The 21,513-nt window shown below is 34.4% G+C and overlaps 1 protein-coding gene across 1 annotated transcript; it reads right to left on the bottom strand.

The window, feature by feature from the left end:
* Positions 1–438: 438 nt before the first annotated feature.
* On the bottom strand, positions 439–16,012 carry LOC127852942 (leukocyte elastase inhibitor-like). The gene is made up of 2 exons (XM_052387025.1): positions 15,932–16,012; positions 439–2,791 (listed from the first exon to the last, which is right to left on the bottom strand). Exon 2 carries the CDS (start codon positions 2,751–2,753, stop codon positions 1,602–1,604), a length of 1,152 nt encoding a protein of 383 aa, XP_052242985.1. The 5' UTR covers positions 2,754–2,791; positions 15,932–16,012; the 3' UTR covers positions 439–1,601.
* Between the last annotated feature and the right edge of the window lie 5,501 nt (positions 16,013–21,513).

A 21,513-nucleotide genomic window follows, 5' to 3' on the forward strand; every position in this document is an offset into this window, starting at 1 on the left:
GTCATTCTTCATATTCTTTATATTCATGTTTTGGGGGTTAAGTTTTTAAATTGTCTATATTTATTTTTATTTTTAAGATCTCCAGCCCGACGTTGTTTTTTTTTCCGAAAAAGTTCCCGTACAACAAATTTTACTCTTACAAGTGGATTCAACTCCTATAGTACGGGATGTCGTGAATGTAAAATGGGAATAAATATTCAATTTTTAAGTGTTAATATTTTGTAATGTAAATTTGAATAAAGGTATGAAAGTATTAAACGTATAATAATTCACGAGATTTAAAATATATCTTGGTTGTTCGCTTTTCTTTATCCCTATTGTATAATTACAGTGAGTCGGTAATTAATTAATCAAAATATGTCTACACAGTTTAATAAGATGAATGCATACTCATCACAAATGACTTACTATGGCGGTTCAATAAATCACAATAAGCTGTTAATTTATAGAAATTTCTTTATAAAATAGAATGTATATACAAAGAAGATTGTTACATAAATACTGTGTAAACAACATAATGAAATACATAATGAAAGACATGCAAATAACACTTTGTCAAACATTGTCTCCTTTTATAACTTACTTTGTAAACCGCGAGAACATTTTATTTTAAGTTTTTGTTCTTTTCGTTAAATGTGGAATTTCATAACACATTGAATTGCATCCGTTACAACAAATTTAAAAGTGTAGCTTTATCTAAATCGCTCACACAATTACAGTCATGCTCATAACGTAGTTGTATGTACGTAACAACATAAACGCCATAGAGACTTAGTGTTAAATGTGAAAACATTCACCTGATCGAATCATAATGCAAGTTAATTTTTACGAAGAATAAATAAAATTATATATTTTGTCTTTGGAACATGTATATTAGTGGGCGCTAGTATACGATATTAAAATATTTTATTATAAACCTTTTTTCTGCCCCCAAATCCAAAATGTATTCAACATTCAAATACAATGATTGGCATTCACTACTAGCGTTTTCTATTTCTGTATCACGCATTTAACTGTATTTCTTTTAATGCTAATACAAACACACGGATGACTTGTCACTTTTTTTCATTCAACAAAATACATTCTTTAGTGGACATACATTGTTCGTATTTATTTTTCAAACACATTTGATAATGGTTTTTAATAAAACGGACCATAACACTAATTTGATGTTATGTGACCGTATTTGTAATACAGGCTGCGCCTCTAGTGCGATACGACTTCAAACGTCCAACTCTCAGTGAATTGTTTTGCGTTCCGATGTTTCAGATTGCGCAATCATAACATCAATCCAAAGATGTATATGTTCTAATCCGAAAATTGCGATAAAAGATTTCGGTGCAAAAATCGCCAGTTTTGGCAGTAAAATTCCGATACAATCTAGGTACCACATTAAACGCATCCGATAACGTAATCTTTCACACTAGTTTTCCATGAACTGCATAAAGAAGCTACATACACACACAGGCTATAACAATCAAAAGTCACATTTGCAACTGACAAACTTAACTACACCAATGATCAAACTAGGGTGAACAGGCTAAGGTAAATATTAGGGCACTGTATTTATCAAAGACGCCTTTATGCAAAACGCATGCAATCTAGAGTTCGTCTCGTGTCTGAGCAGCTTCCGTTTCATGTCCAGTAAAGCGACCAACAAACAGTGGCGCTTTCAGCTGATAGTGCCAGATCATAAACATGAACGGGTGATCAGCCGTAAACGTCCGTGGAGGAGCTGGCATGCTTGGCCACATAATTGTTGCAGCAGTCGCAGCTGCAGCCTCTGTACCTTCTTCGTTGACATCCACAAATGCCTTGTGGAACACCTTAGAAACAAACAAATCTTTTCCCATTCCAGAAAGGTCAGCTTTGTTTGCATCGAACACGTCAGGCATTCCTAGAGCCGATAATGTATCTGAAAGCTGGAATGAACTCTCGAGCTTGAATTTCGGAACGGTAACTATAAGAGTGGGTGAGGAAACATCTTCGATACATTGGTTCATTTTTTGGACGTTCATCTTTTTCTCCATTTCCAGCAATCCCGTGACGGTGTTTGGAAGTAGAATTACCATAGCCATTTCATCCCCAATGTAAGGCATATGTAAAACCTTACAATCCAAAGCTGTACTCTCGCCATATCGCACTTTCTTCATTTCTCGTTTCATCATGTCTATCTTCAAAGCTTTTCCGTCCAATGTATGAAAATCAGTTTTTGTTGTACTCTTTGGCTCAAACTGTGTCGCCCAGTTTCCTTTAAAATAGATGGCATTTGCAACTACCATTCTTGTGAGTGCATTAATAGATCCGCTAGGCAGAAGGTTTTTGATCTTTTCGTCTGTGACTTCCTCTACCCATTTGTTTATTTCTTGTCTGCTTCCCTCTGGGTTGGATATGAAGTCCACATTTTTTACATCTGAGGCAAAATGTTTGACTACAGCTTTAATGTAATCTTCCAAAATGCTTTTATCACTGTTCGGATAGAGTCTGTTAGCGCTTCTCAGTACGACATGATCGCTCCCTTTATTCAACACCTTAACAAATTGCTCAGCATCAGCAAGTATTGACTGTTGATCATTGGATTGAAATTGAAGAGTAGAAATCATCTGATTTCTGGTTTCATTTCTTGCTCCAGTTTGAACCATTGTCATGACAACGAAAATGCTGCTAGGCGACATGAACAGGTTGCCATGGGGATTGTGAGAAACGACATGTTGAAAGAGGTCCAAAGAAAATTTTGAAGCACTTGATGACATGGTTGTCAGTTGATGTAAATACAATTGCTGACAGCTTTCTGCAACAGAAGAAAGAGAACATAACTAATAGATGTGAGTGCGTTACATGGCAATTAATTCAAAATGGATATTTTAAATAGTAACTCACTTTATCACAGGCGATCACGATAACAATAATCGTGTGGTGTCAAAATGAGAAAAACAGCAAAACAATGCCTGATATATAACAAATACTCGCAAAGTAAATGCTTGTCAGTGAGGTAAAGTTAATTAATCAATTAATTTGTTTAAGTAGAAAGGTTAATCTTATAAGTTAACAAATGCTGTTACTTTTATTGCCACAAGAATACACAAGGGCTGTTTGTAAAACATGCATGCCCCCCATATGGGCTGTCCGTTGTAGTGGCAGCCATTGTGTGAATACTATTTTTGTCACTGTGACCTTGACCTTTGACCTAGTGACCTGAAAATCAATCGGGGTCATCTGCCGGTCACGATCAATGTACCTATGAAGTGTCATGATCCTAGGCAAAAGCGTTCTTCAGTTATCATCTGAAAATCATTTTACTATTTCGGGTCACCGTGAACTTGACCTTTGACCTTGTGACCTCAAAATCAATAGGGGTCATCTGCAAGTCATGATCAATCTACCCATGAAGTTTCATGATCCTAGGCGTATGCTTTCTTGAGTTATCATCCGAAAACCATTTTACTATTTCGGGTCACCGTGACATTGACCTTTGACCTAGTGACCTCAAAATCAACAGGGGGTCATCTGCGAGTCATGATCAATCTACCCATGAAGTTTCATGATCCTGGGCGTATGCGTTCTTGAGTTATCATCCGGAAACCATTTTACTATTTCGGGTCACCGTGACTTTGACTTTTGACCTAGTGACCTCAAAATCAATAGGGGTTATCTGCAAGTCATGATCAATCTACCCATGAAGTTTCATGATCCTAGGCGTGTGCGTTCTTGAGTAATCATTCAAAAACCATTTTACTATTTCTGGTCACCGTGACCTTGACCTTTGACCTAGTGACCTCAAAATCAATAGGGGTCATCTTCGAGTGATGATCAATGTACCTATGAAGTTTCATGATCCTAGGCCCAAGCGTTCTTGAGTTATCGTCTGACAACCACCTGGTGGACGGACCGACAGACCGACCGACAGACCGACATGAGCAAAGCAATATACCCCCTCTTCTTCGAAGGGGGGCATAAAAATAGTACTTTGATCAAAACTTTCACGTTGGGAAAAACATTCAATTTTGACTTAGTTATTGAAAAACAGACAACTTAATGTCCTCTAATGATATAGGACTTTTCATAACGATCATTTGGGACTAAACTTTTCGCTTTGCACACAAAAATAAAACACATAAATAAATATCGAGGAACGAATTATGGTTCTTGAACTCAGTACTTGCTCTCAGAGACTGATGTAATTATATGAAGTTTAAATTAAATCCCTTCCCAACATTTGAGTTATGATAAGTAAAATACACTTTTTTGCACATGAAATATACAAAAGACAATTACTCTACAAATGCTGGCCAGTACTTCGTAGATGTATGAAGTTTTATCTCAATATCTTCGAACATAATGGAATACTAGTGTACAAGAATATTAACAAATGGCAATAACTCTGTAAGTAAGTATTAAAGTTATGGAATAATCTGCAATTCCTCTTAAAGCTGGTAATCAAAAATTAAGTTTGATATCATTCCATTCAATTCTTTCTGATTATTATTTGCTCAAGAAAACAACATTCCGTAATTATATTCTCCAAAAACAATAAGAAAAGAGCTAAAATACAGTACTATAGGAAGCACTTTTTTTCTATGTACTCCATCATTATAGAAATATAAAGTTTAATCCCTTTCAGACTTGTTTAATTTGAGTTTAAATTTTCTTTACACTTAAATATAACATGATTATTGCTAGGCCAAGTGTGAGGTTGAGCGCTCTAAAACTGGTTTAAACCCCCAATGCTTTGCATTGACCGTTCCAAGGCGGTGTGGGCAGCTTTATTCTTATATGTGCTTGTGTTGTTTTGTATAGTGCTGTTTTGTACTGTTATGGCAATTGGTCACTTGCCTTAAATAAAGGACCAACTAATTGTATATAATGAGAAATCAATACTGCTCCAGCAGCTGGAGTTTCACTTCTTTATATTCAATAAATGTATGCTTTCAAGAAAAACAACAAGGGCTGTTTGTAAAACATGCATGCCCCCCATATGGGCTGTCAGTTGTAGTGGCAGCCATTGTGTGAATACATTTTTTGTCACTGTGACCTTGACCTTTGACCTAGTGACCTGAAAATCAATAGGGGTCATCTGCCAGTGTTGATCAATGTACCTAGTATGAAGTTTCATGATCCTAGGCGTAAGCATTCTTGAGTTATCATCCCGAAACCATTTTACTGTTTCGAGTCACTGTGACCTTGACCTTTGACCTAGTGACCTGAAAATCAATAGGGGTCATCTGCCAGTCATGATCAATGTTCCTATTAAGTTTCATGATCCTAGGCGTAAGCATTCTTGAGTTATCATCCGGAAACCATTTTACTGTTTCGAGTCACTGTGACCTTGACCTTTGACCTAGTTACCTGAACATCGATTGGGATCATCTGCCAGTCATGATCAATATACTTATGAAGTTTTATGATCATAGGCGTAAGCATTCTTGAGTTATCATCCGGAAACCATTTTACTGTTTCAAGTCACTGTGACCTTGACCTTTGACCTAGAGACCTGAAAATCAATAGGGGTCATCTGCCAGTCATGATTAATGTACCTGTGAAGTTTCATGATCCAAGGCTTAAGCATTCTTGAGTTATCATCCGGAAACCATTTTACTATTTCGAGTCACTGTGACCTTAACCTTTGATCTAGTGACCTGAAAATTAATAGGGGCCATCTGCCAGTCATGATCAATCTACTTACGAAGTTTCAAGATCCTAGGCCTAAGCATTCTTGAGTTATCATCCGGAAACCATTTTACTATTTCGAGTCACTGTGACCTTGACCTTTGACCTAGTGACCTGAAAATCAATATGGGTCATCTGCCAGTCATGATCAATGTACAAATAAAGTTTCATGATCCTAGGCCTAAGCGTTCTTGAGTTATCATCTGGAAACCATCTGGAGGATGGACGGACCGACCGACATGTGCAAAATAATATACCCCCTCTTCTTCGAAGGGGGGCATAAAAATCAATATCTCTGCAAATAATGAGAAGAGAGTTATGGTCTTTGTACTTGTCATTTTTGCTTATAAGCCATCTATTATTACACGAAGGTTCATTTGGATACGTCCTACAAAAGCAGACCTATGCTCCACACAAGAACAAATCTGAACCAAAAATTAAGCAATGGGCAATAACTCCAGTCCCACTGATATGAAAGTTTTGTAATTTGTACTCTGCAGAATTTCCCCTCAATGTCCTATTTTATTGTAATAAATGTTTCAATTAAATAACTTCAATACTAAGGGTGTTATGCTGTTATGCTATGCACGAGAAATTTGACTCAATCACAATAAATCAATAACTTCTGTTAAAAAGTGATTGTTCATGTCCTTTGCGTTGCCCCTTTAAGGCCAATTTCATTATTTGACGTTTCATTTGAATCACTTCAATACTTCTTAAGTTGTTCTCCGCACAAGAAGAGGGACAAAAGGACCGATGAAGTGATATCATTATATAGGGAATGATCTAGGATAAACAAGAGATGTGCTTGTCAGAAACACAATGCCCCCTACTGCGCCGCTTGATTAATTTTTATTTTTTATATCCCTTTACAAAATATTACTGCCCTTGTGCAAATGATCTGTATCTGCCAAATGATAAATAGAAATTATCTCCCTTTAAAACTTGTTACTTTCCTTGGATATTTTTTTTACCTTTGACCTTGTAGGATGAGCTTGATGTTTCACCACTCAAAATGTGCAGCTCCATGAGATACACATGCATGTAAAATATCAAGTTGCTATCTCCAATATTGCAAAAGTTACGGCAAATGTGAAAGTTTTCGAACGGACACACGGACTGACAGACAGTTCAACTGCTATATGCTAACCTACCGGAGGCATAACAAGAGCTGTCAGAGGACAGCGGGCTCAACTATTCGAGTGCTTGACAGTATAACGTAAGCCATCATGGAGAGGGGGGTATAATGTAGGTATGTGGTCATTTAATAGATATTTCAAAAAAAATAATTCTGGGGTTGGGCGTGGGGGTTGATTTGGGTGGAATCCATTGTGGTATGTCAGGTAAGTGTTGTTTTGTCAAAGTATGATTCAAATGTGATCATAAATAAAGAAGTTATGGCAATTTAAGCAAAATTTATTCATTTGACCTTGAGTCAAGGTCATTCAAAGGTCAAGGTCAAATTCAACTTGCCAGGTACAGTAACATCATGATAGTAAGAAAGTATTTGAAGTTTGAAAGCAATAGCATTGCAGGGCCCTCAATCTATCAAATCTGCCGCCGAATTTCCGTGGCAGTCCCCCACCTGAAAAGTATACTTTTTTCCCCTTTTGGGGGGAAAAATTCCCCCTAAAAAAAAAAAAAAAAAAAAAAAATTTTTTTTTTTTTTTTTTTTTAATAGAAAGATGTGTCTCATGATTATTATATCTCAATTCTTTTTCAATTTAATCTTTTCAAACATACTAAATTATGAAAAATGCAATGGATATAGTGCAAACATGTACAAATGAAATAATGAGAGAGTAAGTAAAAAAATCCCCCAAAAAGGGAAACGCCGCGAAAATTCCCCCTCCTAAGGGCTGCGGACCCCTTCCCCCAAAGTAGTGTGAGGGCCCTGCATTGATTCTTTAAAAGTCAAGTGGATCTAAACACAAAATTTAACAAAATATTCAAAGTTACAAAGACAAAAAAGGGCCATAATTCCGTTAAAAAGCCAACCAGAGTTATGCAACTTGCCCTGTACAGTCCCCTTACGATAGTTAGCGAGTTTTCCAAGTCTAAAAAGCAATAGCTATGATACTTTATTAGTAAAATGGATCAAAACACAAAACTTAACCAAATGTTCAATTATCTAAGTATAAAGGGGTCATAATTCTGTCAAAATGCTTGATACAGTTGTCTGCTCTTGTTTATACATTGGGGTCATGTTGGTTAAGAAGTATGCAAAATATGAAAGCAATATGTCAAAGGACATAGGAAATATTTGAGGTGGTACGCAAACTGTAACAAAGATTTATCAATAATATGCATATTCTAAGTGAAAAAAGGGCCATAATTCTTACAAAATGCTTGATACAGTTGTCTGGTCTTGTTAATAGATTGGGGTCATGTTGGTAAAGAAATTTTGCAAGATATGAAAGCAATATGCCAAGGGATATAGGAAATATTTGGGGTGGTACGCAAACTTTAACATAGAGTTATCAATAATATGCATATTCTAAGTGGAAAAAGGGCCATAATTCTTACAAAATGCTTGATACAGTTGTCTGCTCTTGTTTATAGGTTGGGGTCATGTTGGTAAAGAAGTATGCAAAATATGAAAGCAATATGTCAAGGGACATAGGAAATATTTGGGGTGGTACGCAAACATTTGCACGCTAAGGCTAACGGGAACAGGAACGCTTACGCCGACGTGAGTAGGATAGCTCCACTATATATATTTCATATATAATAGTCGAGCTAAAAATGTATAACCTGCTGCTTTAATAAAAGGGATATCATGTCTGTGAAAACATATATCATCATGACGCTTGACCAATACAAAAACAATCAGTGGATAATATTACTTTTCTGTAGGGTAAATCAAGTAACCTGTCTTTAATTTGTGTAGCCAGTTTGGAAACACTTGTTGTACATTTCATTATTTGAGCCAACAAATGGTTCTTATATCATAGATCGCATTAATCCTGAAATATTGTTTTGATGCATTTTGAACTAAACAAAAATATGCAAATCATTCTCACAGAAAACAATGCAATAATAGTTACATCATATAGCTCCTATAATAGCAGAGTTGAGTTAAGCATAACACATTTTAATTGTATTTCTTAATTTGTACTAAATTTTGTTAATTGAAAGTAAGAATAAAACAACCTCAAACTAGTTTGTACTAAATATTTAGTTACTCAATGCACCAATTTAAAATTGTGATGAAAACCAAAATTCATTACAGAATTTCTTTTGTTATACAAAACCTTACCAAAATCATAAATGGTGTTATTGTTAATACTTTTAAACGTGAGTGAAAAGTTGAACTATTTTAATATGTACTTCAATAGATATGTTTAATGTTGTTTGCAAACATTGATTTTTTCCGCACTTTTGGAAACGTGTCCGACTTGAAATTAGGAAATTTTGCTTAAGTAAAATAACCAAAGTAGCGAAATATTGAGCAACGAAAGAAGGACTGAACTTTATTGAGAATTAAGAAAAAAAGAAACAAACATTAATTTTCCAATTATTGCAATCTGTTTATTTGTCTCAAAACTAATGATACCCTGTCCAAAAGTTACTTTATTTAACAAGTTTCTCTATAGATTAGGAGATGTTTGATTAATAAGTAAATCTGTTTGAGAAGAGGTACTCTAAGGCTACCTTGCAGCCAACATGTCACCATCCTTCCAACTGTAGTACACTTCAATATATATCTATAATAGATATTCTTATTGAACACTGGTGTATTTTTGGTCTCAGAAACAAAAGAGACCAGATTATACTATTCCATTTCACACTGTGTGCAATCTGTTTCCATATTAAATGGCGAAAGAACAGAATTTTGCCATCATGACAATATTGGATAAGTTCAATACTGGTTGAGGACCAATAGCCGAAAAAGAACCAAGAACCAAATAACCTGTATATTATTTAGTAAAAACATTTCAATCTTGCAAAATGAAAATAAAATTCATTGAGACAACCATTTTAGAGTTTGTTTTTTGTATTTTTTGTTTTTCATTCTTTCCAATTAGTTATTATAAAAACAACAGAGTGTAAGTGCTGGTACATGTGAAAATTCAAATGTTGCTTGCAATTTATGTTAAGGAGTGTGCATGGGCATATATATACAACATATATTTAAAGGACTATCATTTTGTTTTTCATTTAATTATTGTTTTCAAAACTGCTGTTATAATAAGTGATAATTGTCCATTAAAATTGTATGCGCAATCATTGTATTGCATTGAACTTAATTTTGTTCATTAAACAAAAACTAATAAATGATTACGGATTTGCACTATTAACCAAAATTAATGAATTAATGTGCAATCCAGTACACCAGTGTTTTTTTTCAACTATTTTGTAATGAGAATGGGTCCATTTGAATAGGGAAAAATTGTGTCGTTTAGACTAAAATTGAAAATTATTGCTGGTTATTTTTTGCTAAACAATACATGATAATTGAATCATAAAAGTTTGTTCAATGTTATATTTTTATATTAACAACCAAACAAGTAGAGCTGGTTTAAGATCTTTTTAAAAAAACTTTTGGGGGGGGGGAACCATCAATTGGGAACTTTTAGATATCATTTGTGAAAAAAAAAAATCCATAGGGAATGGGTCACTATGACAGCCCCAAATTTCAACAAAAACACACTGGTACACCAAAAACATTTGTAATCATAAATTCTTAATTTATTGTTGCAATATAACAAGGAATTCTCATCTTTGGTCATTTGTCCTCAATCAAGCAAATATTACGTTTATATTGTATGTCCTCATGAAAAATACTGAACTCTGCGTCATTACATCTGAAAAGTTAATGAAATCAAGAGCATAGTTAATGAAATCAAGATCATAAACACTTAACTCTATGCATGTGCAGTATTATTTTATTAAACTTTGTTTCAAAAATATAATAATAATATCATGTAAATTAATTCCCTTTGGCTATTTGTTCCCAACCAGTAAACTGTTCAGTTTAATTAATGTACATATTTTGTGTATAAGTGACTTACAGGGCCCTCACACTACTTTGGGGGAAGGGGTCTGCAGCCCTTAGGAGGGGGAATTTTCGCGGCGTTTCCCTTTTTGGGGGATTTTTTTTACTTACTCTCTCATTATTTCATCTGAACATGTTTGCACTATATTCATTGCATTTTTCATAATTTAGTATGTTTGAAAATATTAAATTGAAATAGACTTGAGATATAATAATCATGAGACACATCTTTCTATTAAAAAAAAAAAAAAATTGTTTTTTTTTGTTTTTTTTTTAGGGGGAATTTTTCCCCCCAAAAGGGGAAAAAAGTATACTTTTCAGGTGGGGGACTGCCACCGAAATTCGGTGGCAGATTTGATAGATTGAGGGCCCTGACTTATAATGTTTCTTTCGATGTTAGACTTGATGTTATAAATGTCATTATTGGTGTGTTACTTTGGTTCCAATTAAACTTGGTGGTCATAGGAAATTGTATTCCACTTGCCAGTTGAGCTTTATGAGACACTAATGCATCCTATACATAGATGGTGACATCACTACCTTATTGTCACCTCTATACTAAGACGCATCACATTCCCCTTGTTTGCAGAATTATGATTCCGCCAAAGCAGTTCTGCTTAGGAATGAAAATGTTAATAATGAAAAAAAAAAACGTTTTTTATTGTGTTTTTAAAATGGAATGTTGTTTAAAGAAATGTTATTTAATTATGTTTAAATGTGATTTTGAAGCTCTATTCAGACTCATAGCGATTATCAGAAGCACGATTACCTGACCTACTTTCACTTTCACTTTTCACTCGAGAAAGAAGAGCTACCCACAATTCCTTTTGCGTGAGTACACAGGTCAGATAGACCGGTGTGTGCACAATGGACACTCACACAATCAACTCATGCAATACAACACATCTGACACACACAGTAGTGCAATATTTCCTATTTAAAAAATGTAACAAATCTGAAATGCAAAGTGTCAGAGCTTATTTATAAACTTATGAACTTGATGTAGAGTGGGAGCATCTATAGTGTTTTTCCCAGGAGGGCAAAGGGGCATGGCGCATTACTTTCAAAAAGGGTATTTTAGCGCGCAGTTTAGGCAAAAAAGGGCAAAAACGTTCCATGTTATTTGCTCCACGAAGCAGTTGTGGAAAAAATAACATATAAACAAGCACATTTAATGGTAATAGATGTATTTAACTTACTATGATTTATATTAATATATCTACCTTGCAATGAACATTTAAGTTCCATGCTGTTTCAATAAACTGTACAGCACGACAAACATAATAAAGCAATATATGCATATGAATCTGATTATACACAGATCCACTAACATATAAATGAAACCATGTTTGTCTTATCCCATTTTCTAACAATAATCTCGACAGATGTTTAAAATAAAATTGCGAGTAAATTGATCTCTAACAATATGCAAACACTCGTTTCCGTGACATACATACACCGAGTAGATTACAAATAAATAAATTATGTTGTTGCTATCTAAAACATTTTTATGCATCGTTGATTATCACAGACATTTCATTTATTCCTTCTTAATGTATAATCTCCATCGTTAGTTCGATCGTTTACGACGTTATTTGCCATTTTTGCCGAGTCACAATTTAATTCTGTATAGTCCGCCATGTTGATAAAATGTCAAATGATGTAAGCGACAGGTGCGCATAGCAACGTTAAATAATAAATTTGTTTGTGAATTTAAAAGTAATTATGCGTAAAAAAATATGTTTTGATATAACTGAATAATGCATGCAAAGCACAATTGCCACAAGAATAACATCGAGTTTTTGCATCAAATGTCTCCGAAGTTATGATTATATCGTGGAGGAGTACACATTGCCGAGCGAAAAGTGCGCTTGGTATAACATAGCCTCCGGCATTATCGATTGATACTGACACGGGGTTATTCACGCATGACTAATTCACAGCTTTGGGGCAGCCAGTAAGACCTAATCGAGCACTGTTATAGATTAAATCTGCTCAATTAAATATAGTTGATTAGACGTTGACGCCTCTCGAGTAAATCAAGCACAGTCGGAGCGTCACAGACAATCAAGGAAGCTGATTTTGCGGACCAAGTTAGATCGTAAGGCAAATTTCATGGCGAAATTTGCCTTTGAAAAAAGGGTGCATGGCGAAATTTGCCTTTAAAAAGGGCAGCGTGGCGATCCGGGAGGGCGGCGTGGCTTTTCGCCACGCTAAAATGGCCTGGGAAAAACACTAATCTAATGCCGAACGTATTTCTAGTACACAACAAAAATAAACCGGGCTATTTTAACGCATTGCTAGTTTTCTTCACGGAATTTATACCATACTGATGACGTCATATCCTTTCCCTCTTCAACAAAATATTTGGTAAGTTAAGAACGCGGTTCTATTTGAAATTTCTACTCAATTTATGTTATGCATCTTTTTTTCGAGGCGTGTCTTGCCGAAAAAGTAACTCTAAAGAACTGAGTTCATAAGCATATACGGACAGCGATTTTCCTCCTTCTTTATAAAGTACCGGTAAACGGTACTTTCCCAATCGAGCGAAAATTCCCAAATTCCCAATCGGCATCTGAAAAAATCCCAATCGACGTCCGAATTTTTTCTCAAAACGATCGAAAGTTTCGTAACAAAGCCCAACTTTCGGCAAGCGAACAAAGAAAATCGTATAGTTGTGTGTAACCACGCGCTCGATTAATGTCGTGTTTTATTATTCAGCGCGTTCAATCAATAGAGTCGTTACTGTTTGCGGTTCTTTTGTCAGGCAGCCAGCGTACTGTTTGACGTCGGTTTGAAACCTTATCGTAGTTTGAAATGCCCTCCAGCATTGCCTCTGTGGAAAGGTTGTTCAGTCTAATGAACAATCATTGCACGACCAATCGGAACCGTCTATCACAGGACACATTGACAGCTCTAATGATGCTGTGCAGAGAGGGATGCCAGCAACTGAGTGATGATCAAACATCAAAGATTGTTGAAATTTTCAAAAAAATGAAAGAGAGAGACATTGCTTTATAAGAGATTAAAACAACTAGTAATTGATTTTGTGTCTTCTTTATAATATTTTGTTATTTATATCAACTTTATTACGTTAAGTAATGGTCATTAAGGCATGCCTGCAAATGATTATTTTAATGGGAATGTTCAATTAAGTTTGAACTGTATGATGTATTCAATAAGACCCAAACTTCACGACGCGATTTTCCCAATTTAAGGATTTCACGACTCGATTTTTCCCAATTTTGAGGTTTTCACGACTCAGTTTTTCCCAATTGGACCGGTACGGGTACTTTTCCCAATTGGACAAGGAAAATCGCTGACGGACTTTGCATTTGTGTATTTATACGAAAACCAGACATTTTTCACATGTAAACAGACATGAAAATAAGGGACATCACTCAATATTAAAGCGGGTATATACGATTTTTTATATGTCTTTGATTGTAATATATTGATAAAATATGTTACAATAACACAAAATAGGCAAGAAAAATTATACATTAAAGCCGAATTTCATAAAATGCAGCAAAGAAACATTAGTGCCCCGAGCCGATTGTGACGTACATATTTTCCTACAATAACCGAAGCATTCGTCTTTGTATTAGGATCGGAGTTAGTGTTCGTGTGTCGTATGAATAGATATCGTTGCAGGAATTCAAATAAACCTTTAAACTAAGTTTAGATTCACATCGTACATGTATGGTATACATGCTGGCGAATTCGGCTGTACAGCCGTTGTCAATTTCAGAATTAAATATCTGGCTTATTTCGCATTTTTCGACACATGTTCTTATTAACTTTTATTTTAATTTTTATTGAAATATATATATAATAAGTTTTCTACACATTTTATATAAATTCATAAATATTTGACAAAATCGTATATACTTTAACAAAGATTCATGGATTAGAAAGTTATTGAGGTGTTTGGTAATATGTTCACATGTATCGGTCGGAAACTGAGTTTTACTCTATTTCCAAACAATTTGATTCTTAATTTCAGCAACTAGGCGTATATGTAGAACCTATGACTTTACACACATAGATACATGTAGATAATAGAGATCAAGATAAATAAATAAATAACATTATAAATATACTATAAATGTTCCTTTAAATTCCCAAATGAGAATAATAATTTGTAATCTGAAACACACTTCGGTCCGATTTTTTTAATGTAAACACTACGATTACAAATGCTTCCAATATAGTCATCATGTTATGATGTATGTATATTTGGCGACAAAACAGCGCGAACATTATGCGGCAATGTATGGTGGACGAACCAGTTATCGAACACCTAAGAATTTACGTTAAATTACCTTAAAATTGAAACACTTAAAATGACAAAAGCATTTTGTTTTAACAAATGACTAACAGTTCAATCATTGAATGATTTATCTGTAAAGTTTTCCAGCAAACTACCTTCAAGAATTTATAACAATGATTCCCTGATTATTGTCACCTCTAGCAGACAAAACAAAATGGCGGCCGATGTAAACATGACCTATTACCCGACACTTCATAAATACTACTCCAGTATATACAAAGTCACATGACTATCACGTGACCCGGACTCGGCGAAAAAATCTGCGTCTGCTGCAATCAAAATTGCAAACGGAAATATGCTTTTTGGTGTGTAAATGCACGTTTTGATAAATGCATTTAAAAAGTAATAGCAAAAAACACACAAACGGTGTAAATAACAATAAATGCATTCCTTTAACCTGTTTTCGGCGCATTTGTTTCAAGCTAAGTAGGCAAGTAGCTCATGGACTTCATGTGCGACCATTTGTTTATCAATGTGACGTCATGCGCACTTTTGCGCATGTGCATACAGAACCAAAACAAAACGTCCGATAATAGGTGCTGTTCGATAACAGGTACTTACACGATACAAGGTCAAGGTATACGAATGGAAAGCGTGTGTGTATTGATTTTTTGATACAAACTTTTAAGCGCAGAGACCATTGAATTCTGTTGATTATCTAATACCGAACTCTTTGTATTTCGGCTTTGATGTTCGGTAATAGGTGCCCCCGCTCTACGTTTAACCGGGTTTTTTCAAGGATTTAGACGTAGTTTATAGGCCGAACTGACCAGTGGCCGTCTTGTCTAGTGTACATTTGGCCGAAATGTACTGAACATGGGAATATTTACAATAACGTTGTAAGTATCAGCTTAAAAGTTTTATTTGCGTTGTATAGTATTTGAATGTGTAAAGATTTACACTTAAAATCATATCAGTATAAGTAACTATACCTCAATTCGGACGATCGGTTTACGAAATGGACCGGAAGTACACGTCAGCCGAAAATCTGTTTACGGTTACATACCACTAATTTCGTATTAATCACTACCAACTTATTCCGGTTCCCGATCTGAAGACTCAACATATTAGTAGTATAGTTGGCCAAAATGTGCGGATTGAAATGCCTATACCATTTTCTTAAGCTCGAGATGGGCTGATTTTGACAAATTATATAGCATTAGAAAGTTTTCAGATATATTTATATATATAAGGTTTTTCTTCTGATTTGGGCAGCCCGGCGAGTTATAACGTTAACTTTTGCAAATATCATACCGTTTTAGAATCTAGATTTACGGATAATTTGTTCGTACTTTATACCGATTTGTAGCGTTTATATTTTAAGTTCAGTTTTAAAAACTGCATCTTGCTTAGGAGAAAAGAATTCTGTTTTCGAAAAAAAAACTCGTTTTAAAAATGAAAGTAAGTACGGAATGAAGACGAAAAAGTAGATTCAAAATATAAACGCTACAAATCGGTATAAAGTACTTAATTCGACAACTAATTAATTAGAATCACATTGGTCGGCCCATATTGAATCGTCTTACTGTTATCATGTTGTTAAGTTTAGCATCTTGTTGTAGAAACCAATGTCTGGTTTGTCAACATATTTTTTGCTGCCATGTCCGAGGAATGCCTGTGTCAAACTAAGTATAGGAACTATTGTCCGTGGGAACCAATGTACAGATACCTAGCCCGCTTTGCCTTTTTATAGTAGGTCACATATTTAAATTAACAACTTATAAATTCTTTAAATTGTTCAGGTGAAAACACGATTACTCACATGAGGTTATCTAATATACTAGATATAAACGTATATATATAGATCTGGTATGAGTTGTCATATCATACCATATTTTATTAAACGAGTTCAGGAATTTTGTTAGTAGGCGAGCCTTTGGCGAGCTTACTTACGAAACTCCTGGACGAGTTTAATAAAATATGGTATGATATGACAACGAGTGTCAGATCTTTTTTATCACATGCTTTTAAATTAGCAAATTAAATAAATATTTACGCAAACAAAATGATAAATCCCGGAGATTGTTTACATTTCGTGACGTCATTTGACGTTGCAACGTGATTTGAGCAAAATAACAAAATGCGATAGGTCAATAAACGAAAACTAAGCCAATGAAAACGCTTAAAAATGTTGTATTACACATGTGTAGTATAAAAAAATATGTAATGGTTGTATTACATGGAAAACAGGGTATAGCATGTGATTAATATATATATACATATATGATAGATAGATAGATATAGATAGATAGATATTATATCACATTCTTTTTTTTGGATTACACATTCTTTCCTTTCTCATGTTAATTAATTTTATTTATCGTTTTTACCATTTTTATACCTTTATTCTGCTATCATATGTTGCTTATAATGAGCTAGAAAGCATTGAAACAAAGGCATTACCGGTTCTAAATAATTATCAACAAGATATTGCCAAGCAATATTGTCCCCTACCGGCGAAACTCCACCATTTTCAGTATTAATGTGATTGTTAAGAGTTTTATCAAGGTTTTACAAGAGCCACATAAAAGAATACTGCCCGTTACCTAGCGGCTAGGTTTTCAAACGAACCGGGGCCATTTTCGAACTCATCCGAGATATCACAAGAAAACATATCCATAGAATGTGTTAAAGGTGATATCTTATATGATTCTTTGTTAAATCATGTGACCCCTGGTGCTTGATATGAACAACCCAAGTTAGGGACCATAAGACTATGTTAAATACCAAATATTGATGAACTGAAACGTGTTTTTAGATTTTTTTAAGTTCCCATTTTCTAAATCTATTTTAGTTTAAATTACGCACATATGCAATGGACCAGAAAGATTTCATGAACTTTAAAGAGGGTCAACGAAGGATCATTCAAATCTTTCCAGCGCTTCAGGAGAAGTTGTAGTTCGAAGAAGAAAGTTAACGGACAGACGCAATCCCGCACTTACTGACGGCCGACGGGCAGCACGATTTCCTATGAGCTCCCAAAGAGCTCTAAGTCATTAGCTTAGCTAAAACAGTTATACCATCTGTTCAAAATTTGAGATAATTAATTTTAAACTTTTAAACATACGTAACGTATATGCTTAATGCCATGAAAATAAAAAACAAGATTGTCATTCTTCATATTCTTTATATTCATGTTTTGGGGGTTAAGTTTTTAAATTGTCTATATTTATTTTTATTTTTAAGATCTCCAGCCCGACGTTGTTTTTTTTTTCCGAAAAAGTTCCCGTACAACAAATTTTACTCTTACAAGTGGATTCAACTCCTATAGTACGGGATGTCGTGAATGTAAAATGGGAATAAATATTCAATTTTTAAGTGTTAATATTTTGTAATGTAAATTTGAATAAAGGTATGAAAGTATTAAACGTATAATAATTCACGAGATTTAAAATATATCTTGGTTGTTCGCTTTTCTTTATCCCTATTGTATAATTACAGTGAGTCGGTAATTAATTAATCAAAATATGTCTACACAGTTTAATAAGATGAATGCATACTCATCACAAATGACTTACTATGGCGGTTCAATAAATCACAATAAGCTGTTAATTTATAGAAATTTCTTTATAAAATAGAATGTATATACAAAGAAGATTGTTACATAAATACTGTGTAAACAACATAATGAAATACATAATGAAAGACATGCAAATAACACTTTGTCAAACATTGTCTCCTTTTATAACTTACTTTGTAAACCGCGAGAACATTTTATTTTAAGTTTTTGTTCTTTTCGTTAAATGTGGAATTTCATAACACATTGAATTGCATCCGTTACAACAAATTTAAAAGTGTAGCTTTATCTAAATCGCTCACACAATTACAGTCATGCTCATAACGTAGTTGTATGTACGTAACAACATAAACGCCATAGAGACTTAGTGTTAAATGTGAAAACATTCACCTGATCGAATCATAATGCAAGTTAATTTTTACGAAGAATAAATAAAATTATATATTTTGTCTTTGGAACATGTATATTAGTGGGAGCTAGTATACGATATTAAAATATTTTATTATAAACCTTTTTTCTGCCCCCAAATCCAAAATGTATTCAACATTCAAATACAATGATTGGCATTCACTACTAGCGTTTTCTATTTCTGTATCACGCATTTAACTGTATTTCTTTTAATGCTAATACAAACACACGGATGACTTGTCACTTTTTTTCATTCAACAAAATACATTCTTTAGTGGACATACATTGTTCGTATTTATTTTTCAAACACATTTGATAATGGTTTTTAGATGGTCGCTTTAGCGACCGTCTAATGTGCATGATGTAAAATTCAGGTCGATACGGCCTGGGTATGATTAGCCCAATTCCCGCTTACACTACGCGCGAAGAAAGAGTTGTATAATTTATGCAAGAGGTTTGAGTTCTCCAATTATGTTTATTCACAAATGGAAACATTATATTAATATCGTGTTAAATGCAATAGTTTCGAATGGTGTTTTATAGAAAAGAATAAAAAAAAACAATGATCGTATTGCACGTGTCGCGGAGGAGATTGTTTATGAATGATTAAAATAGTCCACTTTCTGCTGCGTCTGCGTGACGTAGTATTTTCGCTCATCTCATTCATAAATCTGAGGCTGGCGATAAACAAAGGGGAGTCCGGGTGAGTCCGAACTAGTATAAGGTTACGCTTGTTTATATTCACAGGTCTCAATTAATAACACGTTGACCACGAGTTCAACAATTATTACCGGGATACGATAGACAACATAAAAATGATTCATTATCGCTGAAACTGTTAAAAATCATTTAAATATAACAAGAATATTCTCTAAAAAATGTAGTCTCGCTGTTTTGAAATAAGGTTTGGAATTTTGGTTTCTAAATAACTTAATTAAAAACAAAAGTTTAATTATAGTGTTTTTTACTTTTAGTCGCATATTTACCGCATTATAATGTGTGTTATAATAGGCAAACCATACATTAGTAAAATTCAATCTGCCTTCGCACATAGAAGGAATGGGTCAATTAGGTGCTGCGTTTCCTTTGCTTACTTCAGTTAGAGGTCAATTCTTTACGTAAAAGCAATCACAAGGCCCCGGCTTCAGAGGAATTGCGGAGCGTTCTTACATAATTAAAGTCGTAGTCGCATGGTATTTGCGTTTAGCGTCCTATTTGGTCACGTGGTTCTTTTTCGCGGGTGTTTTGGCATTCATGATATGAGGCTATTAATAGATGCGCCTGTCGATAAACAAAGGAAAGTTTACGGGCGATAACAACGCAATAGGTTACGCTCTCACATACAACTCAATGACGTAGTACAGGTCGTAAATTGAGAGATTTGGGAAAAAGTTGACGCTTATTTATATTCTCAATTTATAAAACGTTGAACATAAGTTCAACAAAAACTTCAGCGATACGATAGACTAAAAAAAAAACATAATCGCTTAACCCGAATATAACAAATAATTTATAATAATAATACGAATGACCTGTTTCATAACCTCGTTGAAGCTACTACATCGGGTATTTCTGGAAAGCGTTCTTGGTTCTCAACACATAGCGGCGATCTTTTGTATTTACGGGTGCTAGCAACGCAATAGTAGAAGCTTAGTAGAAGGTTTAGCTTGTTTATATTCACAGTTCTCAATACATTGACAGTTGGATATGAGTTCATCAATTACTCAGGCATACTATAGGCAACCTCGAAAATGCTTTATAATCGTTAAACCGAAAACAACTAAATATATTATATTAAATATATTTATAACAATACATGTCTTTTAAAAATGTAGTCGGCGTATACGCCGACTTTGAAATAAAGTTAGCAATTTACTTTTCTAAATAATTGAATACAATTAAACAAAAGGTAAACTATTGTGTTGTGTTTTTCACTTGTAAGCTGCATATTCACCGCATGAAATGTGTGTTAGCATTGTCAAACCACACATTAGTGTGAGTAAATAAAAAATATACTACGGGAGAGCACTTCATATGTGTCCTCATATGCCTTGTTATGAGTATCTTTCTTCATTATCGAAATATATTGATACAAAATTGAATTCAAAATGGCAAACTTGTTAATAATGGCAGCCTATCGACGCATTAAGGAATGATTTCCAGACGTGCTGACCAAGTACGGCAAACATTGTGGTATGATAATTAAACGATTTTCTCTTATCGTGACACTATACTATTTCGCTAATGATTGTTTTCTCATCTTGGAGGCGAAATTGAAATTCTGCGAGATGGATTGTAACGCTTAATTGTAACAGGGCCACAATTTGTGTCGTTTGAGCATACAGAGAGTAGTCCGGAATTTCTTACACTGAACAGTGCTACATCCTTTGAATTGAGCACATACGCAGTGATGTAGCAAACATTCAGAGGTTGTATCTCGAATCAGCTTATTAAATATTCGAAAATCTTCATTCGTGTCTGTTGGCGTTATGTTAAAGTCACTAAGATGAAAACTGAAACAGCTTCGCCTAAAAGCGCATTAGTGCTCTATACCTATGTTTATGTTAGCGTTGTTGACACCGTGTGAAC

This window comes from Dreissena polymorpha, chromosome 12 (genome assembly GCF_020536995.1).
Source record: "Dreissena polymorpha isolate Duluth1 chromosome 12, UMN_Dpol_1.0, whole genome shotgun sequence".
Lineage (NCBI taxonomy): Eukaryota > Metazoa > Mollusca > Bivalvia > Myida > Dreissenidae > Dreissena > Dreissena polymorpha.

Bases quoted from the DNA above. Each gene is read 5' to 3' on its own strand.
- LOC127852942 (XM_052387025.1), bottom strand. From the start codon at position 2,753: ATGTCATCAAGTGCTTCAAAATTTTCTTTGGACCTCTTTCAACATGTC.